Source organism: Colletotrichum abscissum (genome assembly GCF_030869225.1).
Source record: "Colletotrichum abscissum strain IMI 504890 chromosome Unknown Scaffold_99.1, whole genome shotgun sequence".
Taxonomy (NCBI): domain Eukaryota; kingdom Fungi; phylum Ascomycota; class Sordariomycetes; order Glomerellales; family Glomerellaceae; genus Colletotrichum; species Colletotrichum abscissum.
This window is the reverse complement of record NW_026850546.1, coordinates 1-21,225: the sequence shown is the minus strand read 5'-3', so window position 1 is coordinate 21,225 and position 21,225 is coordinate 1. Positions and strand designations below refer to the sequence as shown.

Sequence of the window (21,225 nt, the reverse complement as noted above, 5' to 3'; positions counted from 1 at the left end):
AAAGGTAAATAGCTCGCCACCAGCCCCAGGAGAAAGACGACATCTGATCTGGGCGATTACACATACCCCATATTCCGCCCGCTCAATCTACAAAAACAAGGAAGGCCTGAACTTCATTATGCAATGTGAGAGAGGTGACATCGAGACACAGAGAAGCGCCTGCTTTGACCGGGCAGTGAACCCGTCGGTGATCTTTGGGCCACATGGCAGCTCGATGTACTGACTCCAGGATGATATGGAGAAGGGAACCAAATTGTAGCTCGATGGAGTCCTCGTATAATGGAGTCAGAGACCTGTCCTGAAGAGAAAGATAGATGTTCTCTTCAAGAATCGGTATGGCGACCATGCCGCTATCGAGAATCTTCCTGCATAACGCGAGGACGCCATAGAATCGGCAGCAGGCGTCGGGTGAGGGCTTCTATCTGGAATCAGGATCAACCGGCTAAAGGCAGTGTGCTTTCGGGCTGTGGTGTCCTCACCCAGAGATGATAACTCAGCATAGCCCGCTTCATCGACGTATCTGAGCATCGTGGAGGTCTTTCGAGGGAAGCTCCGTGATCACCTAGGTGTAGAACGTCGGCGGGATCGACAATTTGAGACAAGACAGCAATCTCCCAGTGTTCCCGGTCGATGCTCTGACCGGTAACAAAAAATTGGCCATGGGCGAGTGCGGAGATAAGCTACTGATCTATTGGAGATACGTAGATGGTCACAGGAGCATGAGGACCCATGTAATCGCTCTGCAGCACTATCGGCTTCGTCACGATTTTCGAAGCGTTCGTGATAGACGCTCATTTGACGGCGCTGGCGAATTTTCATATGAAGTTGCTGAGCAAACGACAATGCTTGAGCAAGAGTACTGCTCCAGTTCGATGAGACGTTCGGTCAGAAGGACATGGCATTTGACCATTTATATCACGAGGAAGAAAAGGCCCGCGAAAAGAAAAAGCAGGAGTCCAAGAGAAGGAGGACGGCTATTCCGCACCCACATGAAGGCTATCCCGCACCTCCACGTGACTGCACCGCCGCAGTAGCCACAATTGACCCGGAATCTCTATTATTCCGGCAGTTTCTTAGGAAGGCGCAGCCTCCTCTGCTGCACCTTCCACTACTACACCTTCCACTACTACACCTTCCACTGCTACACCTTCCACTGCTACACCTTCCACTGCTACACCTTCCACTTTACCCTCTTCTACAGCGCGCTTTTCAGAATCAAAACCACGACTTTAAAAGCTAGTCTTTGCTCAGGGGAAATACTTCTCTAGAGCCCATATTTAGGTACTCACAAAGGTACTTATCCTGCTTCAAAAGTGACTGAAAAAGGAGGTGTTGGACAAAAAAGACGCGTCAAAACAGAAACAACAGGAAGGCGCGCGCCCAATGTGGCTGCTGCGGCGGTGCAGTCACGTGTAGCCCACTATTTGCTTGAGTAGGCCTAGTATGGGTGCGGGATAGCCTTCATGTGGGTGCGGAATAGCCGTCCTCAAGAGAAGGTCGCATGCTTGCCAGGCGCCTTCTGCCCGTGCATCAATCGACTCATCCTGCCTCCGGGAGCTCCCTCTCGGTTCTGCGCCAAGAGACGCAGGCAACGAAAGGAGTTCGGTTGGCTTGCGCACCCATCGTGCTTATCCAGCTGCCACACTCCTGGGATATGACACTCGTACCAGTCGAGATGTGTGCGCCCGAGAAATCCCGCTACCATAGATGCTCGGGGTTATCCCTTGCGGCGCACAGAGTGTCCACCTTCCGATGCACAATGCTGCCTGCATGGCTGGAGCCCGCGTGAAATGGGACCGCGCTCCATCAGAGTTTCCTTGTCTCCGCATGGGACCTCAGCTCGCAGGCGGATGGCAGAGAAACGGCTTGTACACACCGCGAGGAGGTACGCAGACGAGACGGCGTCGCGTGTGCGCCCGCCCACCTTGCCCCTACACCATGCACCGACAAGGATCGGAAGAGTGCACTCACAGGGTCTTGAAGGGCAGGGGCGCAGGCACACGCCTCCCCGGCCCCGATGTCAGCTACGAGCATAGCTAAGTGCTGCATGCGGCAACCAACGGGGTGAGGTGTGTCTGGATTACATTTCCGTCCGGAGAATCGACCTCGCGCCCCGCCAAGCTTTCAACTTGAATTGTCCGTTTGCGGTATCGATTGATTTGACTGCTGTCTGAAGGTGTCTGTTAGGCTGGGTGGCATGCTCTCGATGATGCGTTGGCCATAGTTGCTCCTGGGGCCACGGGGTTGCCATGGTGCCTACGCTGTTATGGGCTTCGCGACGAGCACGCCGGTAACCAATTGACCTTCCGGAGCGTGTTGTGGCGCTGTTTTGGCTCCGATTTCACAAGTTTTGTTCTCACTGCTGTTGATCTTGTTTTTTTCTTGTCTAGATTCGGAGACAGCTGGTCACTGGCGAAGTAGGGCGCTATGGATTAACGTCCGGGGCGGGTCGGCTGTTGGCCCAGACACCAGATGTGTAGCATGTGTTGTGGCGGGCAAACAAAATCTCGTGGGACAAACACCCAATACATCTGAGTTCCGCCCTCAACTATCCAGCCCTTGTATTTGTTTTTCTTTTCTGCCTTTGCTGATCGCTCGGGCGGTTCCCGGTACTCGTACACAGTATTGAACCATAGTATCAGTGGATATCCTAACTGTTTCCATAGAGTTATTTTTCTTGGGTTTTCCACCTTTTCAACTTTCCCTCCTGCAAAGTTCTCAACCACGGAGCAGCTCTTGTATCAACACCCCATTAAGAGCTTTTCTAGAGTAGGCGACCCGGGCGCCTGACCAAATTTTGCAACATCCTCTAGACCATCTAGCGGTTCCAGCTTTAATCTTTACCGCCCACTACACCTAACATCTTGCTGGCCATTTGTTCACGTGATCATTTACATGGTCTCCAAACACACCACATGCAAATACCACCCAATAGCCACTTTAGAAGGGTGTTACAAGTGGATTCGAACGTGGCGAACGGTAGATTCTTGGTTGTCTTCAGAGAGTAAACTTGGATAGGGATCTGTCGTATAGTCACCATAGGGGCATCGACATAAGTAAAAGAGAACGGTTGTCTATTGGAAATAGGAAATAGGTACGAAGCTCGCTCTGATATAGAGGGTGCAAGTGAAGTGGGCCTCGGTGATTATGTAACCGAGGTCACGTGACGTGCGGTGAGGCCATGGATGGTTGAAGCCATCACGACAGAGTCGATGGTGAGTCTTTCTCCGTTCAAAATAGCCATCACGGCTTCAAATGGCAAGAAGGCCGGAGTTTGGGGATTCTCGTCTCCATCGGAGTCGTCGTAGGCTGTTGGCTAGTCGTGTTCCAGATTGATGTCGCTGCTCAGAGTCTTGTCGATCTTGAGCCTCCGAGGTTCTAACAAGCCGCCACATTAGAGAAATTGATCCATTTTCTCAAGAAACGTGACGTACTTGGAGGCCATGCTAAAGAAAGGTGCAACCTTGATCAATGCTTGGAGAGCGATGCTAACAATTCCTGTCTGCACTCTCTCAGATCTGCCCCCCGATTTCCGTTCCTCGCTTTCACGCTTGCTGGCCATACGACTCTGAGTATCCATGCGGGGACAGTGCCATGAGTAAGTTTCCACAGAGGCTGCTTGCCAGATCGCGAACATGACCAGTGACGAATGAGGGAGTCTATCTCGGCACAACGATACGAGATCGATGATTTCCCTGCCAGCCTTGAAAACCTGCTCCGCGCTTCGCTCCCAAAAGCTCTCTAGAACAGTTCTAGTGTTGGAGACGAACTCACCCAGAGGGCCAGTCGGCTTAGAACACTTGATGGCGATGAACGGGATGCATTCGCGATGCAGTATGATTTTGCAGGGAGCACCCAGCATATGGAGTGATATGTACACGCTGTCGTTGTGTCCCCAAAAGTTCGCGCTGGACCAGGTGAAATCTTCCGGAAGATGTTTATAGAAATCATCGACTCTTTTACATAGCTGGTAGAAAGTCGACTCTTGGTTCCACGGCGGCAGCGATTCCTCAGGGCGGCCGCCCTCGACACTGTATTGGTGATATCGCCCCAGACATCAGCCAGTTGTACAAATCGTCTCAAGACGCTGTCATTGAATGGCAGCTCTATGCCATGTTCCACCTGCTGTAAGAATCCGGTGTAGACAACGCGGCCGTGGTCGAAGACATGCTCGGTGCATGGCAGCTGAATTTGAAGATCGTCGGACCGAACCATAGAAACCCGATCAGATCCGCAAGACAGAAGACGATCCAGTATCAAGCAGCTGAACATAGTACGGCGCCTGATCTCCTGGTCTATCCAACGGTCTGAGGGTAATTGAGCCGATTTACTCGAGCGAGGATACATGACCAAAATTCTCTTGCCGCCCAAAGGATTGTCTTCAAAACCCAATTTCAAGCCTTGAGCCGCCAACATACATCCACGCAGCCAGGCCGCCGTTCGGCTGACTCCATTTGTACAAGCCGAGCATGAGGAAAGCTTGAACGCGGACGACAGTAGCTGATGTCAGAGCTGATTCTAGTTCTCCTAGTGCCTTTGTCAGAGCGTTTGAGAAGTACTCTGAGGCCATTGGCGGCTCCGACTTGGATAATTAGAGCACTGCGAGATTTGGGGTCCGCGATCTTGTCGTGTGTGAGATGTGCCGCATATTTGATCAAGTCGGGATGAAATCTTGCAGTGAGAGTCAAAATGCCCAGCAGGATAAGATTCGATTCGGTCGACGGCTTCTTGCTCTCCTTGTTGTGGATGACGCTCTTGAGAATTGGGAGATGCAAAAACAGGAGTTCGGTAGCGAAGTGCAGCTTAAAAATGTCGAAGAGTTGATGCCATTAATCGACGGTAAGATAGGTTGCTGAAAGGACTTCCTGAGCAAGTGCAGCAGCAGTACGTCCATCAGAGGACGTTGCATCTTCGAGCTTCTTCACTCGCTTCCGGACATGCCCGACTTCCACTACCTGCCTCGGCACAGTCGGCGGCTTTGATCGTTTCGCCGGAAGAGGCTTTGGATCAGGAAACTCGCACTTATGTCCTGCCTTGATGCATGTGTCGCAAGGTGATCCGGTGTGGTCGCTGTCGCATTTGGTTTTGGATTTCCTGCATCTCAAACAAGCTATGCTAGATCTCATCGGCGGCTGCATAGCTCTAGAGGGTCTTTTGGCACTTGAGCCTCTCGCCGAGGTCGCCTTCGAGTCATCACCGTCGGGCACGATGGAACCCTGAGGTTTGGCTATTTCCGGAGCTTGCTTGCCTGCCGGCTTTGCTACGGCGAGAGTTGTAGAGGTATTCTCCTGGCGTGGCCTGAGTAGGGAGCGCTGTGAGTGCGTCATCGGAGTCCGAGGCAGGAGACAGCAAAGACTTGATGCATAGTTGAGAAGAAATTGTGACGGTTGGGTCTGCTATGGACCCGTGGAGCCAGCAAGGGGAGCAAGCGACGGGGCGCATGAATGATAGAGAGGGTAAGATGCGCAGAGCTGGAGGGTGATGGCCACTATCTGTCGAGGTAAAGCTCAAAGTACTTCAGATAGCACAGTCGAGTGGACACTGGCTGTTGACAGATCGCAACCGACAGGTGTCTGCTTCGAGTAATACACGATAAGTTTCTAAGCGTGACTAAAATTGCCAGATAGCCAAAGGGCTTATAGTTGAACAAACGACTTCTTTTTACTTTCTGGAGATGAAGAGCACAAGCTCTAGCGATAGTCGTTGGCGCTGAGAGGTCGAGGTCGATCATTTATGTAGGGATGAAGAGAGTTGACCTGCTAGAAATTTCTAAGGGCAAAACAAGAAAACCAAGGATGTGGGATCTGAAATTCAAAGGAGGTGGAGTGTGGCTATCTTAAACACTAGCAATTATTGTGACGCTCACGTGCCCGCGACACAGGCTGGGGAGGGTGGAAACATGGTTTGTTATTAGCCACTGTGACGTCGGCTCCCGGATTGAGTGTATGCCCATCTTTAATGGCTATCGCTGGTCGCTCACCCTTCTTTGCCTGTTCTCTCTCGTTTTTAGCCAGGGGTGCTGTGGAATGTTTCGGCTCTCGGTGGACACGATTGATGATGTGGTTTCAGGAAGGCAAGTCTGTTGTGAGCGAGGATGTCTCCACGGCCCAATACACATCTAGCCGGCCTCTTCCGCTTCTCAGCTACCGACACTCCCTTGGATGGGCTTTATTTTTGAAAGAGCCAGGAATCATAGTGTCCTTATGGCTTTCACGACGCCTTCGTTCAGGGTGCTGGATGATTTATCTTCCCTTTCCGTATTCATCCTACGATCTCCGACATGAAAACGCAAGCACGAACACCTATTCTTGCTAACAGTAGAGTATCTAAGAACCTTGAAGTCCCGCTCAGGCTTCGCTCTCGCGGTTTCGGTCCTTGACAGATATAGGTGACTGCGGAGATGGGTATCGACCACCAGGAGCCTCGAGTTGTCTTTGATGGCAGTCTCGCATTAATACCATCTCCACGCCCAGAATGCATTTGGGGAGCAACCACCGTCCAATTGACTTTGATGCTCGAGGTCATCGTGAGATTTCCCCGCATTAAATGATGACAATTGATCAGAATAGCCGCGACGGAAGAAACCAGAAAGGCATGAAAGATGAGTCGAAGAATGAATACCAACCAAAGGCGAGCAGTTGATTTGCCTTTTCAAAGCCTACCGCCGCCTCTCCTTGTACATTTGTTCATGTGTACCAAAGGTTTCCTCAAAGCCTTCACCGTCGCCGGAAATGTCTGGACGATATGGAGTGTTACATTCGATACGTAAATACTATCCTTGTTGATCTGTCCGAACGACTACTTTCCTCGTCTGCAGTTGCTCCATTTGAGACCATCCATGTTTTCACCCACTCCCGTAGCTGTATCGCCTGCCTGAGACGCATAGTTGACTCTAATTGCTTATTTACAGAGTTGCGTAACCCTTCACGACGGTACCGTCATTCAATTGATCTTGTCGGGTCAACAGCGATCTGCGCAGATTTGTCTTGCCTAGTCGATCGTACATCTTAAATTTCCCTGGTTAGGATTGAGCTTCGGGGTAGGCAGAGTCGCAGAGAAGGTGAGGTTGCTCCGGTGCAGTGTGGGGTGTAGAGGACATACCAGTGAAGACGTCGAAATGATAAAGATATTGAATGTACTTCTGGGTAGCTGATGAAGTCTCACAAGCTTCCTCATGATGCTGAGACGCGCTGTTGAGGACAGCCAGGGTATAGAGCAGTGCTGCAGCCGACACCTTCCAGATCGCAAAGAAAAGGGATTCGATGTGGTCCAGTTGGCCAGAAGGTCCTCGTATACTTCCGACGCCAACAGGAGGAAGTTGGATGCGGGTTTCATAGGCTCGCTGCACACTAGTGTGACAAAATTGAATCTCATCGAGGCCTGATTGTTGGTCCACATCGGGCCTGTCTTTGGACAACATCTCATATTGGACCGGAGGCATGTCGTACTTCTGCATCTTGCCAACTTGGCCAGAAGTATCAATGGCCGAGTCTGTCGAATGTCGTCCGTCATGATGACCGCCATCATCAAGCCTATCTGGGCGGATGGAAAGCGAGGACTGACGTCGGTGGTGTGTATGATTGCTCGACCTGTCCGGCACGGGCATCATACCATCAGACTGAACCGTGCCATCCGCAGGCATGATATTCTGATGGATAGGACGAGGCAAAATGGCTGGAGGCGGCGGGCAAAGAACCGAGGTCGGCTGGATATTGTCTTCATGAGAGTTGGAAATGGAAACTAGGCACCGATACTTGTTTCCCTCGTGCTTGAAGCGAGCAAAAGAAAAGGAAGCCTCCACCTGGAAACCCGAAAATTGAAAACTGAAAACTGCCGGGTATCCGGCGCCCTCGAGAGATGAATTGTGAGAAGGGGGTGTGCGTGGGAGGGACAAGAAGTCGACCTCGCCAAGGTGGAGTCGAAGATGCGCCTCGTGGTGATTGTCAAGAATGGCCCCTTCGCGCGCCCGCGTGCGAGGCGGGGATGATAAAAGGGCAAGAAGCGCAGGGCGTGGTCACTTCTGAGTGGAGTAATGCTACAGAGACCTAATTGAAGTAGCATAGCAGCACAGCTGAATGAAATTAGCCTGATTCCGTAGACTTCGTCCGTCTGTGTTGAAGGTTCAGCCACTCCATATCTCTGGCCAAACCCCACGCGGAAGAAAGACAAAGCGGTCAGAGTTATTGCGACCAGCACAGATCGGCGAGGCAGGGATACAAGAGCTGTTTCCAGATAGATAACCGTGCAGTGCTCCATGGCCGACAAAAAACGCAGATGTTCTCACGAGAGTCCCGTTAGATGAAGTCCCACGCGGGCTGCTCGCACTGCTCAGCGGATGGCAGGAGACGGCGTACTTCCTACACCCGTTTCGAAAGATGGCCGCTCCCACAGTCGGCACACAGAACATGGCAAATTCTGGAGGGCTTATAGCGAATACGGCAGGTGGCTTCAAGCCCTCTGGTCATACATACATACATAGTTTATTCTGCCCCAGCTAAGCTATTCAGGGCTCGCATGATTATCTACATATTCGCCCCATTCGTTTGCCCTCTGGTCAGCGCCTTATTTGACACTGAACGCTGGATTGCGTACTCAGCCGCGGAGATGCACGGACCAAGCGTTATGGTGAAAAAGACTAGGGTGGCCGCAACGATTTCAACAGAATGCGTAAGTTGAGTTTCGTACTGACGACGAAGCTTGATGTAGCCAAAACATCTCACTGACACCACTTGCCACTTGTGTTTTAAAGGAAGGTAGTAGTTTCAACCTTCAAAACCATGTTTGCCAGAGTTAAGTAGTGAGATTGGAGGTTCTTGCTGAATGCACGTGGCCTCGGTAGCCGTGCAAGAAAACAAGCGGCAATCTGTGCTGGTCCAAGCTCAGCGAGCCTATCAGCTGCGTCCCGATCTTATCAGCCCTATTCGTCCATTGGTTGCTGTGGCAATCTGATCTTCTGGGGGCCTTTCTCACAGGCATGCTTTCCCAAGACATCAACTTTGGGAACTTGGTCGGAAACACTTCTTCTTCCCTTTCGAGCCACCATCTGCTCGTCTCGACGACGTGTTCTTCGCATACGAGTATTACGAGAAGTCAAAGTCTGTCTATCGAAGCCGTATGTTCATCGCTTCCCATCATTTCCGATGAGCGCATCCATCCCAAACCTCGACGACACTCCCACCAGGTTCGTCAGGAATTGGCTCACCTCCCTCCCCTACAACATCGGCGAGCCTTCCACAACCGACTTCGAAGCCGGTGCGCCGGTCGTGCAAAATAGGACGAAGAAACGTCACCGAATTCTTACGCCGCCCGACTCCGTAGACATGGCACCATCATCCCCACTCAAACGGGCGCAACTGGGTGACGAATCCGATAGCATCTCAACCTCGTCAGATGGCCACGCTTCTGCCACCAGCCTGGAAGCAACACCAAGGGCGAGTCTCCCACAGAGAATGCCGGTGCTTAGCGATGCAAGTAGCCAGCTGTCGGGTAGCTCCACGGGGTCTAGATCGCCGACGAAGAGACGCAGGAGGACAGATCGAAACCCGCATAGGGTAAGACATTTCGACATGAGCGCCAACGCTCCCTCATCGTTGCGCAAGATATGGAAACGGATAAGAGAGTACTCCCGGGGAGTGGGCGTAATCGATTTCTTGGAAAAGGTAATGGAACCCTGCGGGACTTTCGGTCCTGATCGAACCTTTGCTCTTCTACCCTGCCTGAAGCACACAGGCTAACCCTCCGCCGGGCATTTAGGAGAATATCGACGAGGCGAAAAGAATTTGTCCCGATATGGAAGAGATCAGATATCCGCTCTACTTCGACGACGCCTCCGTCAGCACAACCGATGGCTTGTCCCGACGCGTTCTGGGACCGACTCCCACGACACAGCAGGTGACGGAGATGGTGTCCAGAGCCAAGATGTGTCGCGACTATGAGTTCGACGAGGCGGGCTGGAACACCAGTCTTCATCACCACGTCATCAATCTAGCGGTACCGGAGTTTTACCAAGCGACGGGCAAACTTGTCTACATGATTCCGTGGTGTGTACTTGCTGCTTGTCGTCGTCCTATCTATTATTTCTGGAGTAATCCTGACATCTGTTTGCGTTATTTTTTAGCACGAGTGCAAACACCCTCCCGGACCTTGTTCAGACGAGCGCATTTCGGAAAGTCGACTTCTGCCTCTGCATCGAACCCACTGGTGCCGCCGCCCAAGCCATCAATAGATTGGTGCTGACCGAGACGCCGTCTATTAACCACACAGAGTACGGCGCCCTGAAAACACGTCCGATTGGCCTTAGTATCGAGACGAAGCTCCAGGGTGAAGGCCTATCGGTCGCTGAGGCCCAGCTCCTGACCTGGCATGCGAGCCAATGGCGCATGCTAGATCGTCTCATGGCCGGCACCGTTCCGCGGATGCCCCTGATCGATTTTCTTCCTGGCATCATTGTCCAAGGAAACGACTGGTTATTCGTAGCGAGTACGAGAGATGGAGATGAAGTGGTAAGTCATGCCATGGCAAGATGACGTTCCCGCCACACATCCCTCCTTCCCCGATGCATTTTTGCGAACAACATGCTGACATATGAGACGATAGACGTTGTGGTCGAGTCAGATGATTGGCTCGACAAGTGAACCGCTGGGGGTGTATCAAATTGTCTGTGTGCTCCAGTTCCTGATATCCTGGATCGAGGACGTTTACTGGCCTTGGTTTCAGCAGGCCGTACTATGCCTTCCATCGGAGCCTGTATAGAGAGATGAGAGCCGCAAGCTTCCCTCTGTGCGCCATGCCATACTCCACGGCGTTGCCGTGCATGGGGATGAATGTGGAAGCCCGCAGCGTCGCACTCATGACCGAGATCTTGGGAGGTAAACTTCCATTTTATCCAACTTGGCAGTCTGTGAACAACGATGAGGAAGACTTTGAAAATCGGAAGGTGATATTGATTTGATTTGATGTTCGGAAAGGTAGATGCGATGCTACAAGGAACCTCGTTCAACTCTGCAAGCTGCTAACTCATTTTGTAACCGATCATCTACTCCTCTTCGAGAACACCGTAACTTTGGACTAGACATTCGTCAAGCCCGGCTCCTCGAGGCAAGCCGAAGTCATGCCTGGGTCTAGTTGTTTCACCCGAGAAGAGACCATCATGTTTGTGAAAGACATTGATGACGAGACCAGAACACAGGAAGGGGCTGCACGGTGTTTCTGAGCTGATATTATTGATTCGCGAAGTGACCTGCAGGCCCCTATGAGGCCGAGACCAACGCAGCTCAAGGACGGTTGACCAGGTGCTCAAGCCCATCCTTTTTGAATATACAGAACCCGTGCAGAGATGCTTGAGGGTTCGGATTACATGCCCAGTAGTCATGTTGCCCACGGCTTGCCTGCTGCCCGCGGACGTGGCGACGAAATGAGCTGTGACTTTTGTCGAACATTGCAGTCAAACTGACGCCTCTTGTTACGGTGAGGCAGGCGTGTGGATTTGGGCTAATTCATCTTCTGATAGCGCAGATTCGCCCATCTTCTCTGGATGATTCTTGGTGGCAATCCGCGTCGAGCTGGATCCAATGAGTTCGAGGGGATTGCCTGATGCCCGAATTTGCTTTAACATATCCTCTGCCCCCTGGTCGTTGGCGGTACAGATCGAATCGATTAAGCGCTTGTAGAAGGCATTTTCAGTTTCCCTTTGCTCGACTCTCTATTCCAGCGCCGCTTCTGTGTCACCGTCCGGACTCGAGTGGCAGTGAGGATTAACAGCCTTATTTGGGTCGGACTGACATTGACGCCCGACATGAGAAAGAATACAGCCCTGTAGAAACTCAAGTTGGACCCCCCTCCTACGGTAATGACCAGACAACGAGCGACTTGGGGACGTATCTGATTGCATGACTGCCCTCCGAGCATCGAAGGGGCGGGACTGCCTTTCACTCGAGGTCACATGTCGATGAGTCGACTCGGCCCGTTGATCGATTACGGAGCAGTTGGTTGATGCAACTCCGTTATGGGCAGCGCAATATCCAAACAATAGGGTGGGTCGACTGTATCTGAGGGAAGGATGACTGCGTATTCAAATGCGGGATCAGGCTCTTCAGCTTTCGAATCCCTTGTCAGGGCTGACAAGGACAACTCACACTCTTGCCAGCTCGTACCGCAGATCGTTCTCGCCAAGTCTTGCGAACCCATCGCTTTCGTTGAGTCATCTGGTTGGGTCTAGAGGCCTCTTCATGGTCCTCCGAGCAGGAAATATCCTGGGAACAATGCCTGCTGGGCCTAACGCACACGTCGGTCTACCTTCCCTGCTGGCCCGGCTGAGAGGCTTGCTTTTCGACTCACCGGACGTCCCGCGACTGGTCAAGAACAGCCAGATTAGGCCTGGACTACGCATCCCAGTGGCTGTTTGTGGAGGTCCTCTTGGGACGGTTCAGGCTTGAGGAGCCCTCACACAACGAAGGAAGATGCTGTAAGGAGCTCTCAGAGACCTTACTGGCTCGAAGGAGAACTCAATGAATGGTCGAGGTGAGATAGGTCAAGTCTAGAATATTTTCGAAGTTCGCCCGCGTGACCACGTTCCCAGCGGTGAGCACGTCATGGCCCCTACGGATACACCGACGACGAGTCACTGGTGTAGCTTGAAGGGCGGCCCTGAGCCAGGCCTCGGAACAAGGAACGATCCCTTGTCGACTTCACGAAGCCCTGACACCCTCCCAAAGGTATCGAATCCCTTCCATGCAGGTCCTGGCGGCCGTAGTCGCCCGGCGGTGTTCGTTGCACGGTGCGGCGGACGCAGGGATAAGGAAGGAGAGAAGTTTGCCGGAATCGAGCTGGTCTGGGGAAGATGAATCGCTCATGAGCTGCCGCCGGGCCCTGGCAAGCTTGTTCCGGCTGGAGGGCAGGGAAGGTAATCTGACAGGGATTGGCGCGTCGTTGGCAAACAACCACATGATTAGGTGCGATCTGGCTTGCTAGGCAATGTGTGATTGGTGGTCTGCCACGCGCAGCGGCCCCTGTTGCGGCGCCAAAGCCGCCCCTATTGGGGGTGCTTGGAAGGCGAGCAGGCGGTACCAGCACCCTTGTCCGCGGAAAGTCGGGGGCGTGTCGCGACTTCCAGGCTCAGTGTCACGTACACTGAACTTGGTCGTGTGTTTAAAGACGCCCCCACTCAACTCGCAGCAAAGGGATTGACCCCAGCACACCGGCCCTACGATGCCCATCTCTTCCTTCGGCGGATACAGTCGGACGCCAGAATGGACGTCATCCAGACCCGATATTGATCTTCTTGCTGCACCTTCCTCGGCTCGGGGCGCCAACTGATAACTGAACGGGCCATCACTCCAGAATTCGGTACGACCGTAGATCGATGATTTAGAAAAGGTTACGATTTAGGAGAGCTCAAGAAGCCTGATCGCACACCTTGTTTCGATAGTAGTCCTGCTCTTATAACTGCTGACTGGACAATATCCACATCGTCCAACTCCACAATTGCAACATTGCCCATTTTCCAGGGCCTGCCCTCCCCAGGCGCACCGGCACTATCGTTATGCATCAGTCGTGGCCGATAAATACTGCGTCTCAAACGACTTACGCATGTCCAGACGTATGCCTTCGGTGTTTTAGGTCCTAGACTCTGGGGCTGCCCAAGTGGAAGGGCGGACAACTGGTCGATCATTTGGCATCGTGCATAGCAAAAGTGTTGTCCGACATGGTGTTTCTGCGGCCTCATACGTAGAGGAAATCGCAGCGTCATCGAGGGTTCTGACCAGTAAGTCAATTTGGCCATGCTAATTTCATTTTGATCGGACTAGGGCCCGTTGTTTTCAAGGATAAAGATCCATTACCTTTATTAGGAACTACCTCTAGGATATTGTCCGCTGTTTGCGCTTGTAGGGAGTCTTGCATGAACCTCAGTGTGTTGAGACGCACGTATCGGTAGAAGGTAGACTTACATTCATAGTCAATTTTTCAGTCCGCTTTCGCTAAGGGCAAGATGATGCTAGCTGATTGACGGCCTAAGTACCTCAGACTGAAGTATCCGCTGGCAGGCTTGGCCCGTGTGTGAGGCGCTGTCAAATGAGGGAGCGAAGGATTTTAAGGCGACAGGAGATTCTGGTGACCACGGGGTATGAGGGGAGAGATCTCGGTTTGCAATTTGCTTTTCCTCACACCACCACGAGGCATCCCTTGTCCCATATGGGAAGATTGATGTCAGCATCCGAGCTCCAGGAGGCGCCGGCCCAGCCACATGGCCTCTATCTTAGGCTTAACGGCCAACCAATATTAAGGCCAGCGTAATGTGAGAAACGATATTGGAAGAGGTGTGTATTTCTAATTGCTACTTCTTGTGGTTGATGCGGCGACGTCCTACAAATCGTCGATGGAGTCGCCAAGAATCATCAAAGACGGCCGAGACTGCCACAAAAGTTGGTTGTGAGGAGCCGATGCCACACCACCAATGAGCTCAGTGGACTTAATTCTGACGCGGCTCACTTGAGAATGGGAGCACCTGGGCGTCTTACAAAAGTGGCATTCTTCAGGTCGCATGGGCATTGACCCGTGGCCGCATTGACACTGTAACAATGTCAGGCTATCTTCAAGCTGAGCAAGTAGAATTTCACGCACGCACTGCCACTTGGGGAACACTTTAGCCTTCGCAATCCTCGTCTGCGGGAGCAGAGGTACGTTGAGGTCTTGTCCAAAGACCGCTGCATCATCGAGAAAACCTGACTAGCGTGATTCTCTCGCAATAAAGAAATTCGTACTTCCATGCAGTTGGTTTTGAAAACAAGGGATGTTCATCATCGTAACAATCGTTGTGTGGACGGGGGGAAGACTTGATTCTTGCAGCTTGGACAGTCTAGAAAGATCGGGTTCGATTTGAATGGCTCTGGGTCTTGTAATCAATTACACCATTCCACGTTACATTGAAATGACTCATTTGAATCATTACGCTCACAGCTGTACTTTGTCTGTCAATAGTATGCCACACCGCATGTAGGCCACGACACTGCATGTTTGAGACATACAAAGCCATTCGTCATTCGTCTTGGTGACGTTCGCCTACACTGCGCCGTTGCTCATTTACGTGGCGGAGATTGACCGCCAGGCAATAACTGACACAGCCACAGGATTGCAAAGCAGAAGAAGCATGTATTAGCCTCAGATTTATTCCTCAACACTGAAGGCTGAAGGCTCGCTTGCGAACTCATCTCATACCGCGTAGCCGAATCCAAGACGGTAACCTGAAAGATGCGATCTGCCATTGATGTTTGTGTCAAGCACCCAGACCGTTGATAAACGGTGCTGGCTGCTATGTTGGTCATCTGAATCGCCCAGCCTGAACGGCTCGATGTTCCCGTCAGTCTTCTGGAGACTGGTCCTAGGTTGCGCCTGCACCGCCAGCATGGATCATGTAGACCTGGAGAGCTGTGGCAAAACTATGTCCGCAGCTCACAAACAGATACTCTGGAGTGTTCATGGTCTCATTGGGTCAATGAATCCACAGAACGAAAGCCTGATGGGAAGTTTAGCAGTAATGAACCATCGGATAAGACGGCAGGTAGCTGTCAGTGGAAAGTAAAAGCGATGTATTGCGTTCTAATGCCGAGAAGGCAGTCGGCAATTAGGCTAGCTAACGCGCCGAAGGAAGGCTCCGTGATGCTCGCCGCCACCCAACCTAAAATCATATTTCGTGTCCTTTCGGCATTCCCAACACCATAAGATCGATCCACGTTCAACATGAGCCACAATTCCTTCAATTGTCGTAAGAGGTTCGTTCGGATCGTCCACATAGATTGCAGCAGTTGGTTTTCGAAGGTTTCTGAAGGGATTCAGTTCTCGTTCTGCGTCGTATCCCTGAAAATGCGTTGCTCCCAGCCGAATACCTTGTTTCCCGAGAAGACCAGGCTGGAGTTTGTCACAGCGACAAGCTGCTCCCAACGTGCTGGACTTATCAGGTCGCTGTGTGCTGACGTCAGGGTGTTTCTCTTTCCCTCATTTTCGACACGGGTATCGCCTGAATAGTCGAATTCGCGATCACGCGAAGTGGCATCCTCTGCGTCTAGGGCGAACTTGGGAAGAGATGGTATGTCCAGCTCATTATTCGGGCTGGATACCGCCTAGATGTTTGTCAGCATGACGAAACAAAACTGAAAGTCCCAACTCACATCAAGACTTCGATTGCCTTTGAGTGTCTCTGGAGGGCCATAGTCAATACGAACATCTCCGTTGTATTGGTTGCCGCCATTATTGACCTGATTGGAGTAGATAACGGGACCTGGCACCGTCCCCGGAGTTGTCGCCGGGTTCAACCAAGCTCCAGCAGGCAGGGGCGCAGTTGTGACCTGTGTAACCTGCCGTTAGACCGTGGGAGCTTTCGAAACATCTCAATCTCCTTACATTCGAGCCAGACAGAGTCGTTGGCTCTGGAGGGGAAGCTCATCCTTCTTTGGCAGTAATGAGTTCGTCATCCTCCAACTTGGAGACCGCTGCCAAAATCTCACGAGGATCAAAGCCACTGGTTTCCGCAATCCTTGAATTCAACGCTTCGTCATTGACAGCCGATTGAAAGAGCCATAGACCTCGCCTCAAATCAGTATTTGCGTTGCCATGCTTCCCCAAGTCCCCCCCTCTTCTTGTGCTTCTTTCGGGATTGACATGAAGCGGTTTTTGTGCTGGTGCCTCGGATATCATCAGTATCTATGCTTTACTTAGAAGCCTCGACTCACTCGAAAAGGTGGAGCCTCATGCTGTGTCCGAGTAACTTTTTTGGTTTTTACTCCTATATGAGTTGTACCATTCACCTGTCTCCAAAACCGTCCTGAGCTGGCTTCCGCAGTTGCATACGAAGAGTCTGTTGCGTTGGCATCATACCCGGCCTCGGTTTCCTCAGCTGAAGGGACCAACATGATCTGTCTTGTGCAGTGACTGTACCGACTGGTATCAATTGATGATTTACTGTGTTCAAGGGGGGTTTCAGAGCATTTTATGCCCCAAGGGTCCGCCCCGTTTCGGTGCTTTTTGCCCGTCGTTGTTCCTGCAGCGGAGTGGACGAGATATGTTAAGGGCCGCTCGCTAGGTCAATAGGATTCACCTACCTATCTCCGCCGCCACCCTCACCGCTAGATACGGTAAAGTCAACGAGTCTATTTAGCATGCAATAGGTGACTCAGACCCATGTGCCCTATCAGCACCGTCAACGCACAATAGATGCACCAGAACCCTTACACTTTGCCCTAGCTGCGGAGGTTTGGTTAGCATACGACCATGTCTCGTCTAGGTAGGGTGACAAAAGTGAGGCTTCTTAGCGCCCTTCTCCGCTCTTGAGAAACACACAGAGAGCAAAGCGGCCTGCTAGCGATGTCAGAATTTTACGCTAGCCAACAAGCAGTGCAGGGTTACGACCCAGCGTTCAGTCAAAGTATGTCTTGAGCTCTACACCTTGACCAAACCAATTGCAATGCTCAGTAGCTGCCAGCTCGCCAAGCTCCTGAGACAGGCTGGCAGCCGAAGTGCGGTCAGTTGTGGACCGAGAATGCGATGCAAGCACTCCCTCTCATTTGAGCTCTGGAACTGCTTCACGAGATGGAAAAACTTCCTGTCGCTGCTCGGTAAATCAACGTATGTTCGTGTCTGTATTGGTCTTTTCCTCAATTACGTCTATTTTTCGAGTCAGTTTGACACTGACGAGATGAACGAGACTCGCCACGGGTGTGGCATATATTTGCAAGGCTACGATGAATTGGATAGTGATGGGCTGATTCGTAGGCTTGACTTTCGCAATCGAGGGTGACTTCATGTGATCTTTGGCGTGTCTTCGACGTCTGCGCCGATCCTTGTATTGCAGAAGCAACCCTTCTCGCAGTTGACATACAAATCCTCAGAACCCCCTGGTTGTCAAGCCACAGGTCAAATCAACGGAACCTAAAAGGTCATTATGAATGGGACAGTCAGTAGCCGCTCGGTACAAGAAAGAGCTTTCCGACATGATACGTTGTTGCCTACGTCGGATGATTCGATCACTTATTCCTGAACATGCCCTGGCTAATAATTGCTCGGCTAGCTAATTAAGTCGTCAGCCTTGGTGGCTCTGACCTCCCTCCAATCGCCTTGAGCATAAAGATCCACTGTTTAACTCCATCGTTTTGCATTACTAGAGGATTGCCGCAGTACATGTAGACGCTACCCTGCCCTCGAATTCCGCACTGTTCAACCTCAACCCTTTTCTCACCCATCCTTTCCTCCATTCCACCCTCTCCCTCGTCAAGGGATCGCCAGAATCGCAGTTTCGACAGCTTGTTGGTAGGCTGGTGTTACTGTCTGGAGGTAGGCAACCCACTCTTGTGCGTGGGCGCCGGGAGTCTTGCCATCGCGGAGATGGCGGTGGATGTGCCGGAGCACTCGAGAGAGCTTTCTGATGGACTTCCAATGCTGTCTAAGGCGATTATCCTCGAGCTGTAGGAGGAAGCCGAGGCGCCATATCGACACGGCCCTGTCCGTCTCGTTGGTGCTGATGATGCCCTTCTTGGCGTGGGACATGTTGGCGATGCTCTGCGGCCGCGTTGCTACGCTTCGTGGATCGTGCCCAACGTCGGCGAGGATTCTGGCGTTGTCCACCAGGTCTTTTGTCAAGGTCGTCATCGTGGGGTTGGTTTGGTTGTTGGTATCTTGGCAAGCATTTCAACTCAGTATACTCGGAGGCTCTTATAGCTCTTGATTAGAGGCTTTCAAGGGACTCATAATCAGACTTTTCGCCCATCACGGGCGAAGCCATCACGGTTGAAGCCACAGCGCCACTTGCGGACCTCGATGGCAGGCAGTCAGCAGTACAGTCATCTTTCTCTCATGGCAAGCTTGAAAAAGCATCTCAATTCAAGTGCTGGGTGGGCACTACACTGTTTTATTAAAACTGTATTCTTGTACTTGTGACTCAGAAAGAATTAACTTTCTTCGATAACAAGGTACTCAGAGCATAAAGATCACGGAGTGCTCCCGCGTCGACCTAGCAATGTTACTTACTGACCCTTGTGTGAAGCATAAAAGCAAGTTTCAGCGGGCGTTTTGCGTACTCGTGCCATGAACACCCGCGAACAGGCCCTAACCAAACCCGGGAGGGCTGGGCTAGAAGACACCAAAAACGCGGACAAGGAGCCAGGGATGCATGCCCAGGCCTCGGAGGAGTGCAGAACCTGTACTGGAGATCAGCGCACTGGGATTACACCCCACTGATTTTGTCTGTACGCCCGCCTTACGCTCATGTGGGTCTGCGCCTGTTGAGGCTGAGAGTTTGCCATCATGGCTTGTCACAGTCGACGCGCGCTTACTCTCACGTTTCTCGTGCTCTACTATGCTTTTGACAAGGATGGCAGCTTTAGTGTAGTGCTTTCGTTGCGGGTAGTGACCTTGCATGTGCTTGTTTGCCACCAGCCATGTTGAAATCGACCTGAAATAGGCGGTTCGCTCAAACGATACTTGTGTCCGAATATTCACTTCCCCCCAAGCCAAGCCACGGCCCCTTTTCGCTGCTTCGGCCTCATAAGAGGCCCTTACAATGGGTCAGGCGGCTTTTCATGCTGTCAACGTGGCAACAACCAAGGCAGCCTGATACGTCCACGGTCAGAAAGCCTCTCGCATACCACAGCGGACCAAACCTCGATGGACGTTCTTGCTTAACACAGCCCTGTCCCTGCGGACTGCGCGACCACGGTCGAGGCCTGCTGCTGCATATGATTCCTGGTCATTCACACCTAAGTGACGAAAGCTTACCGAGATGATCTCTGGTGAATCTATGAGACAGCGAAAGAGCGCCTGCCACGAATGGGATGCTCTTCCGCAGGGTTGATGTGGACAGCGTCAGGTGTTTGGTTGAAGAGGTTTTCATGGATTCGTTAGGAGTCAGCATCATTCTAACTACCGCGGGCTAACCATCCGTCTTGCCAGCAGCTATTGCGACCCGTCCATGGGAGTCTCCTCTACACCGCCACACTAAAAGCACGAGGGGACATGACGCCGGTCGACGCCAGGATCAACATATAAAATCGATCACACACATGAGCTTCCTATTTTGACGGGGACTCATTGAACAGGGCATGTTGAAGCGGATCTTGATATGAGCAGCATTAATCGGTAGGTCGGCCCCGCCGGAGCGGTCGGGCGCGTATCAAAGGGGGTGACTTCCGAGCCCGGTCCAGAATAAACGCGGATGTACGTCGCTTAGGTACCGCCTAACACGGACGCGTCTACACGCGATCAACCCGCTGACGATTTGAGTGCAACTTTCCCACAGCATCGCGCTGCCGCTTGATGTCGACTTTGTCGTTGTTTGCTTGTTCCTCCCGCTATAACAAACGTGCCACTTTCCACCTCAAGTCATGGTTCGAGAAAGAGCCTCTGTTGGACTTGCTCAGCCAGGTATGAAACCTATAAAACGCACGATACTCTTCTGAATGCTTCATGGTTCTTTCTCTGTATGCTCCAAATCCCGTTTTTGTGCGCCCTCGTTAACACCCAGTATCTGCAGCAGACTTTTGCTATGACGCCATCGATCAAATTGTTGCTCATACCCTCGATCCCCATACCACACTCGTGACCCTTACTGTCCTCGCCAAAGGCCTTCGCTCAGATGTAGCTGAATGGGATATCCAGGAGCATCGACCGACTTTGTTATACAACTACTGGACCAGCTTTGAGGGCAAGACGCGTCAAGACGTCCTAGGAATCGGAGAACTTTACCACCCTTTTCGATTGCTTCGACACCGTCGTGTTCAAGGGCAATGGCAAGTGCTCGTACAATGGCTTGGATATACCGACGAGGGAGAGGACGTCTCGTGGGAGCCAGCCGCGAAGATTCGCGCCGATGCGCCTGATGTGTTGATGGACTACTGCCGCTACGTAAAGGATGATGGAGTAAATGCAGCGCTGCTCGGGCCAATGGCGCGAATGGAGGCATACAGCGAGGTCAAGAACCAAGCAGAAGAGATCAGGTCACAAGCCGCTGCGCTTACGATCGCAAGACGTCCAGCGAAGAGGATTGGGGACAGTGTTGCCGAGCCGGCCAAGTCCCCAATCAAAAAGTACCGACGCTGTAAGTCGTCTTGAATCGCAATCGCCTCCGCGCCTCACTAACTATGAGCGTAGCATCCAGACATGGTTCGACACCAGGCACACCACATCCCTTGCCCGGATTGTCAGTATCTAAACGGAGACAATCGCAGGTCCCCAATGGCGACA

The 21,225-nt window shown here is 52.0% G+C and overlaps 7 protein-coding genes across 7 annotated transcripts; 2 read left to right on the top strand and 5 right to left on the bottom strand.

Moving 5' to 3' along the window:
• Positions 1-3,394: 3,394 nt before the first annotated feature.
• On the bottom strand, positions 3,395-4,570 carry CABS01_16446 (fungal specific transcription factor; the record flags this gene model as incomplete). The annotated part of the gene is made up of 2 exons (XM_060549776.1): positions 3,395-4,031; positions 4,419-4,570. 2 exons carry the CDS (start codon positions 4,568-4,570, stop codon positions 3,395-3,397), a joined length of 789 nt encoding a protein of 262 aa, XP_060389374.1.
• A 2,451-nt stretch (positions 4,571-7,021) lies between these two features.
• CABS01_16445 (uncharacterized protein) lies at positions 7,022-7,642 on the bottom strand (the record flags this gene model as incomplete). The annotated part of the gene is made up of 1 exon (XM_060549775.1): positions 7,022-7,642. The coding sequence occupies one exon, from the start codon at positions 7,640-7,642 to the stop codon at positions 7,022-7,024; it is 621 nt and encodes a 206-aa protein (XP_060389373.1).
• A 98-nt stretch (positions 7,643-7,740) lies between these two features.
• CABS01_16444 (uncharacterized protein) lies at positions 7,741-8,256 on the bottom strand (the record flags this gene model as incomplete). Its single annotated transcript, XM_060549774.1, has 1 exon — positions 7,741-8,256. One exon carries the CDS (start codon positions 8,254-8,256, stop codon positions 7,741-7,743), a length of 516 nt encoding a protein of 171 aa, XP_060389372.1.
• An 884-nt stretch (positions 8,257-9,140) lies between these two features.
• On the top strand, positions 9,141-10,752 carry CABS01_16443 (uncharacterized protein; the record flags this gene model as incomplete). The annotated part of the gene is made up of 4 exons (XM_060549773.1): positions 9,141-9,551; positions 9,754-10,040; positions 10,118-10,502; positions 10,597-10,752. 4 exons carry the CDS (start codon positions 9,141-9,143, stop codon positions 10,750-10,752), a joined length of 1,239 nt encoding a protein of 412 aa, XP_060389371.1.
• A 5,075-nt stretch (positions 10,753-15,827) lies between these two features.
• On the bottom strand, positions 15,828-16,904 carry CABS01_16442 (uncharacterized protein; the record flags this gene model as incomplete). Its single annotated transcript, XM_060549772.1, has 4 exons — positions 15,828-16,115; positions 16,164-16,340; positions 16,725-16,745; positions 16,800-16,904. The coding sequence occupies 4 exons, from the start codon at positions 16,902-16,904 to the stop codon at positions 15,828-15,830; spliced, it is 591 nt and encodes a 196-aa protein (XP_060389370.1).
• A 1,354-nt stretch (positions 16,905-18,258) lies between these two features.
• Positions 18,259-18,636, bottom strand: CABS01_16441 (uncharacterized protein; the record flags this gene model as incomplete). The annotated part of the gene is made up of 1 exon (XM_060549771.1): positions 18,259-18,636. The coding sequence occupies one exon, from the start codon at positions 18,634-18,636 to the stop codon at positions 18,259-18,261; it is 378 nt and encodes a 125-aa protein (XP_060389369.1).
• A 1,730-nt stretch (positions 18,637-20,366) lies between these two features.
• CABS01_16440 (uncharacterized protein) lies at positions 20,367-21,093 on the top strand (the record flags this gene model as incomplete). The annotated part of the gene is made up of 2 exons (XM_060549770.1): positions 20,367-20,406; positions 20,507-21,093. The coding sequence occupies 2 exons, from the start codon at positions 20,367-20,369 to the stop codon at positions 21,091-21,093; spliced, it is 627 nt and encodes a 208-aa protein (XP_060389368.1).
• Positions 21,094-21,225: the final 132 nt, after the last annotated feature.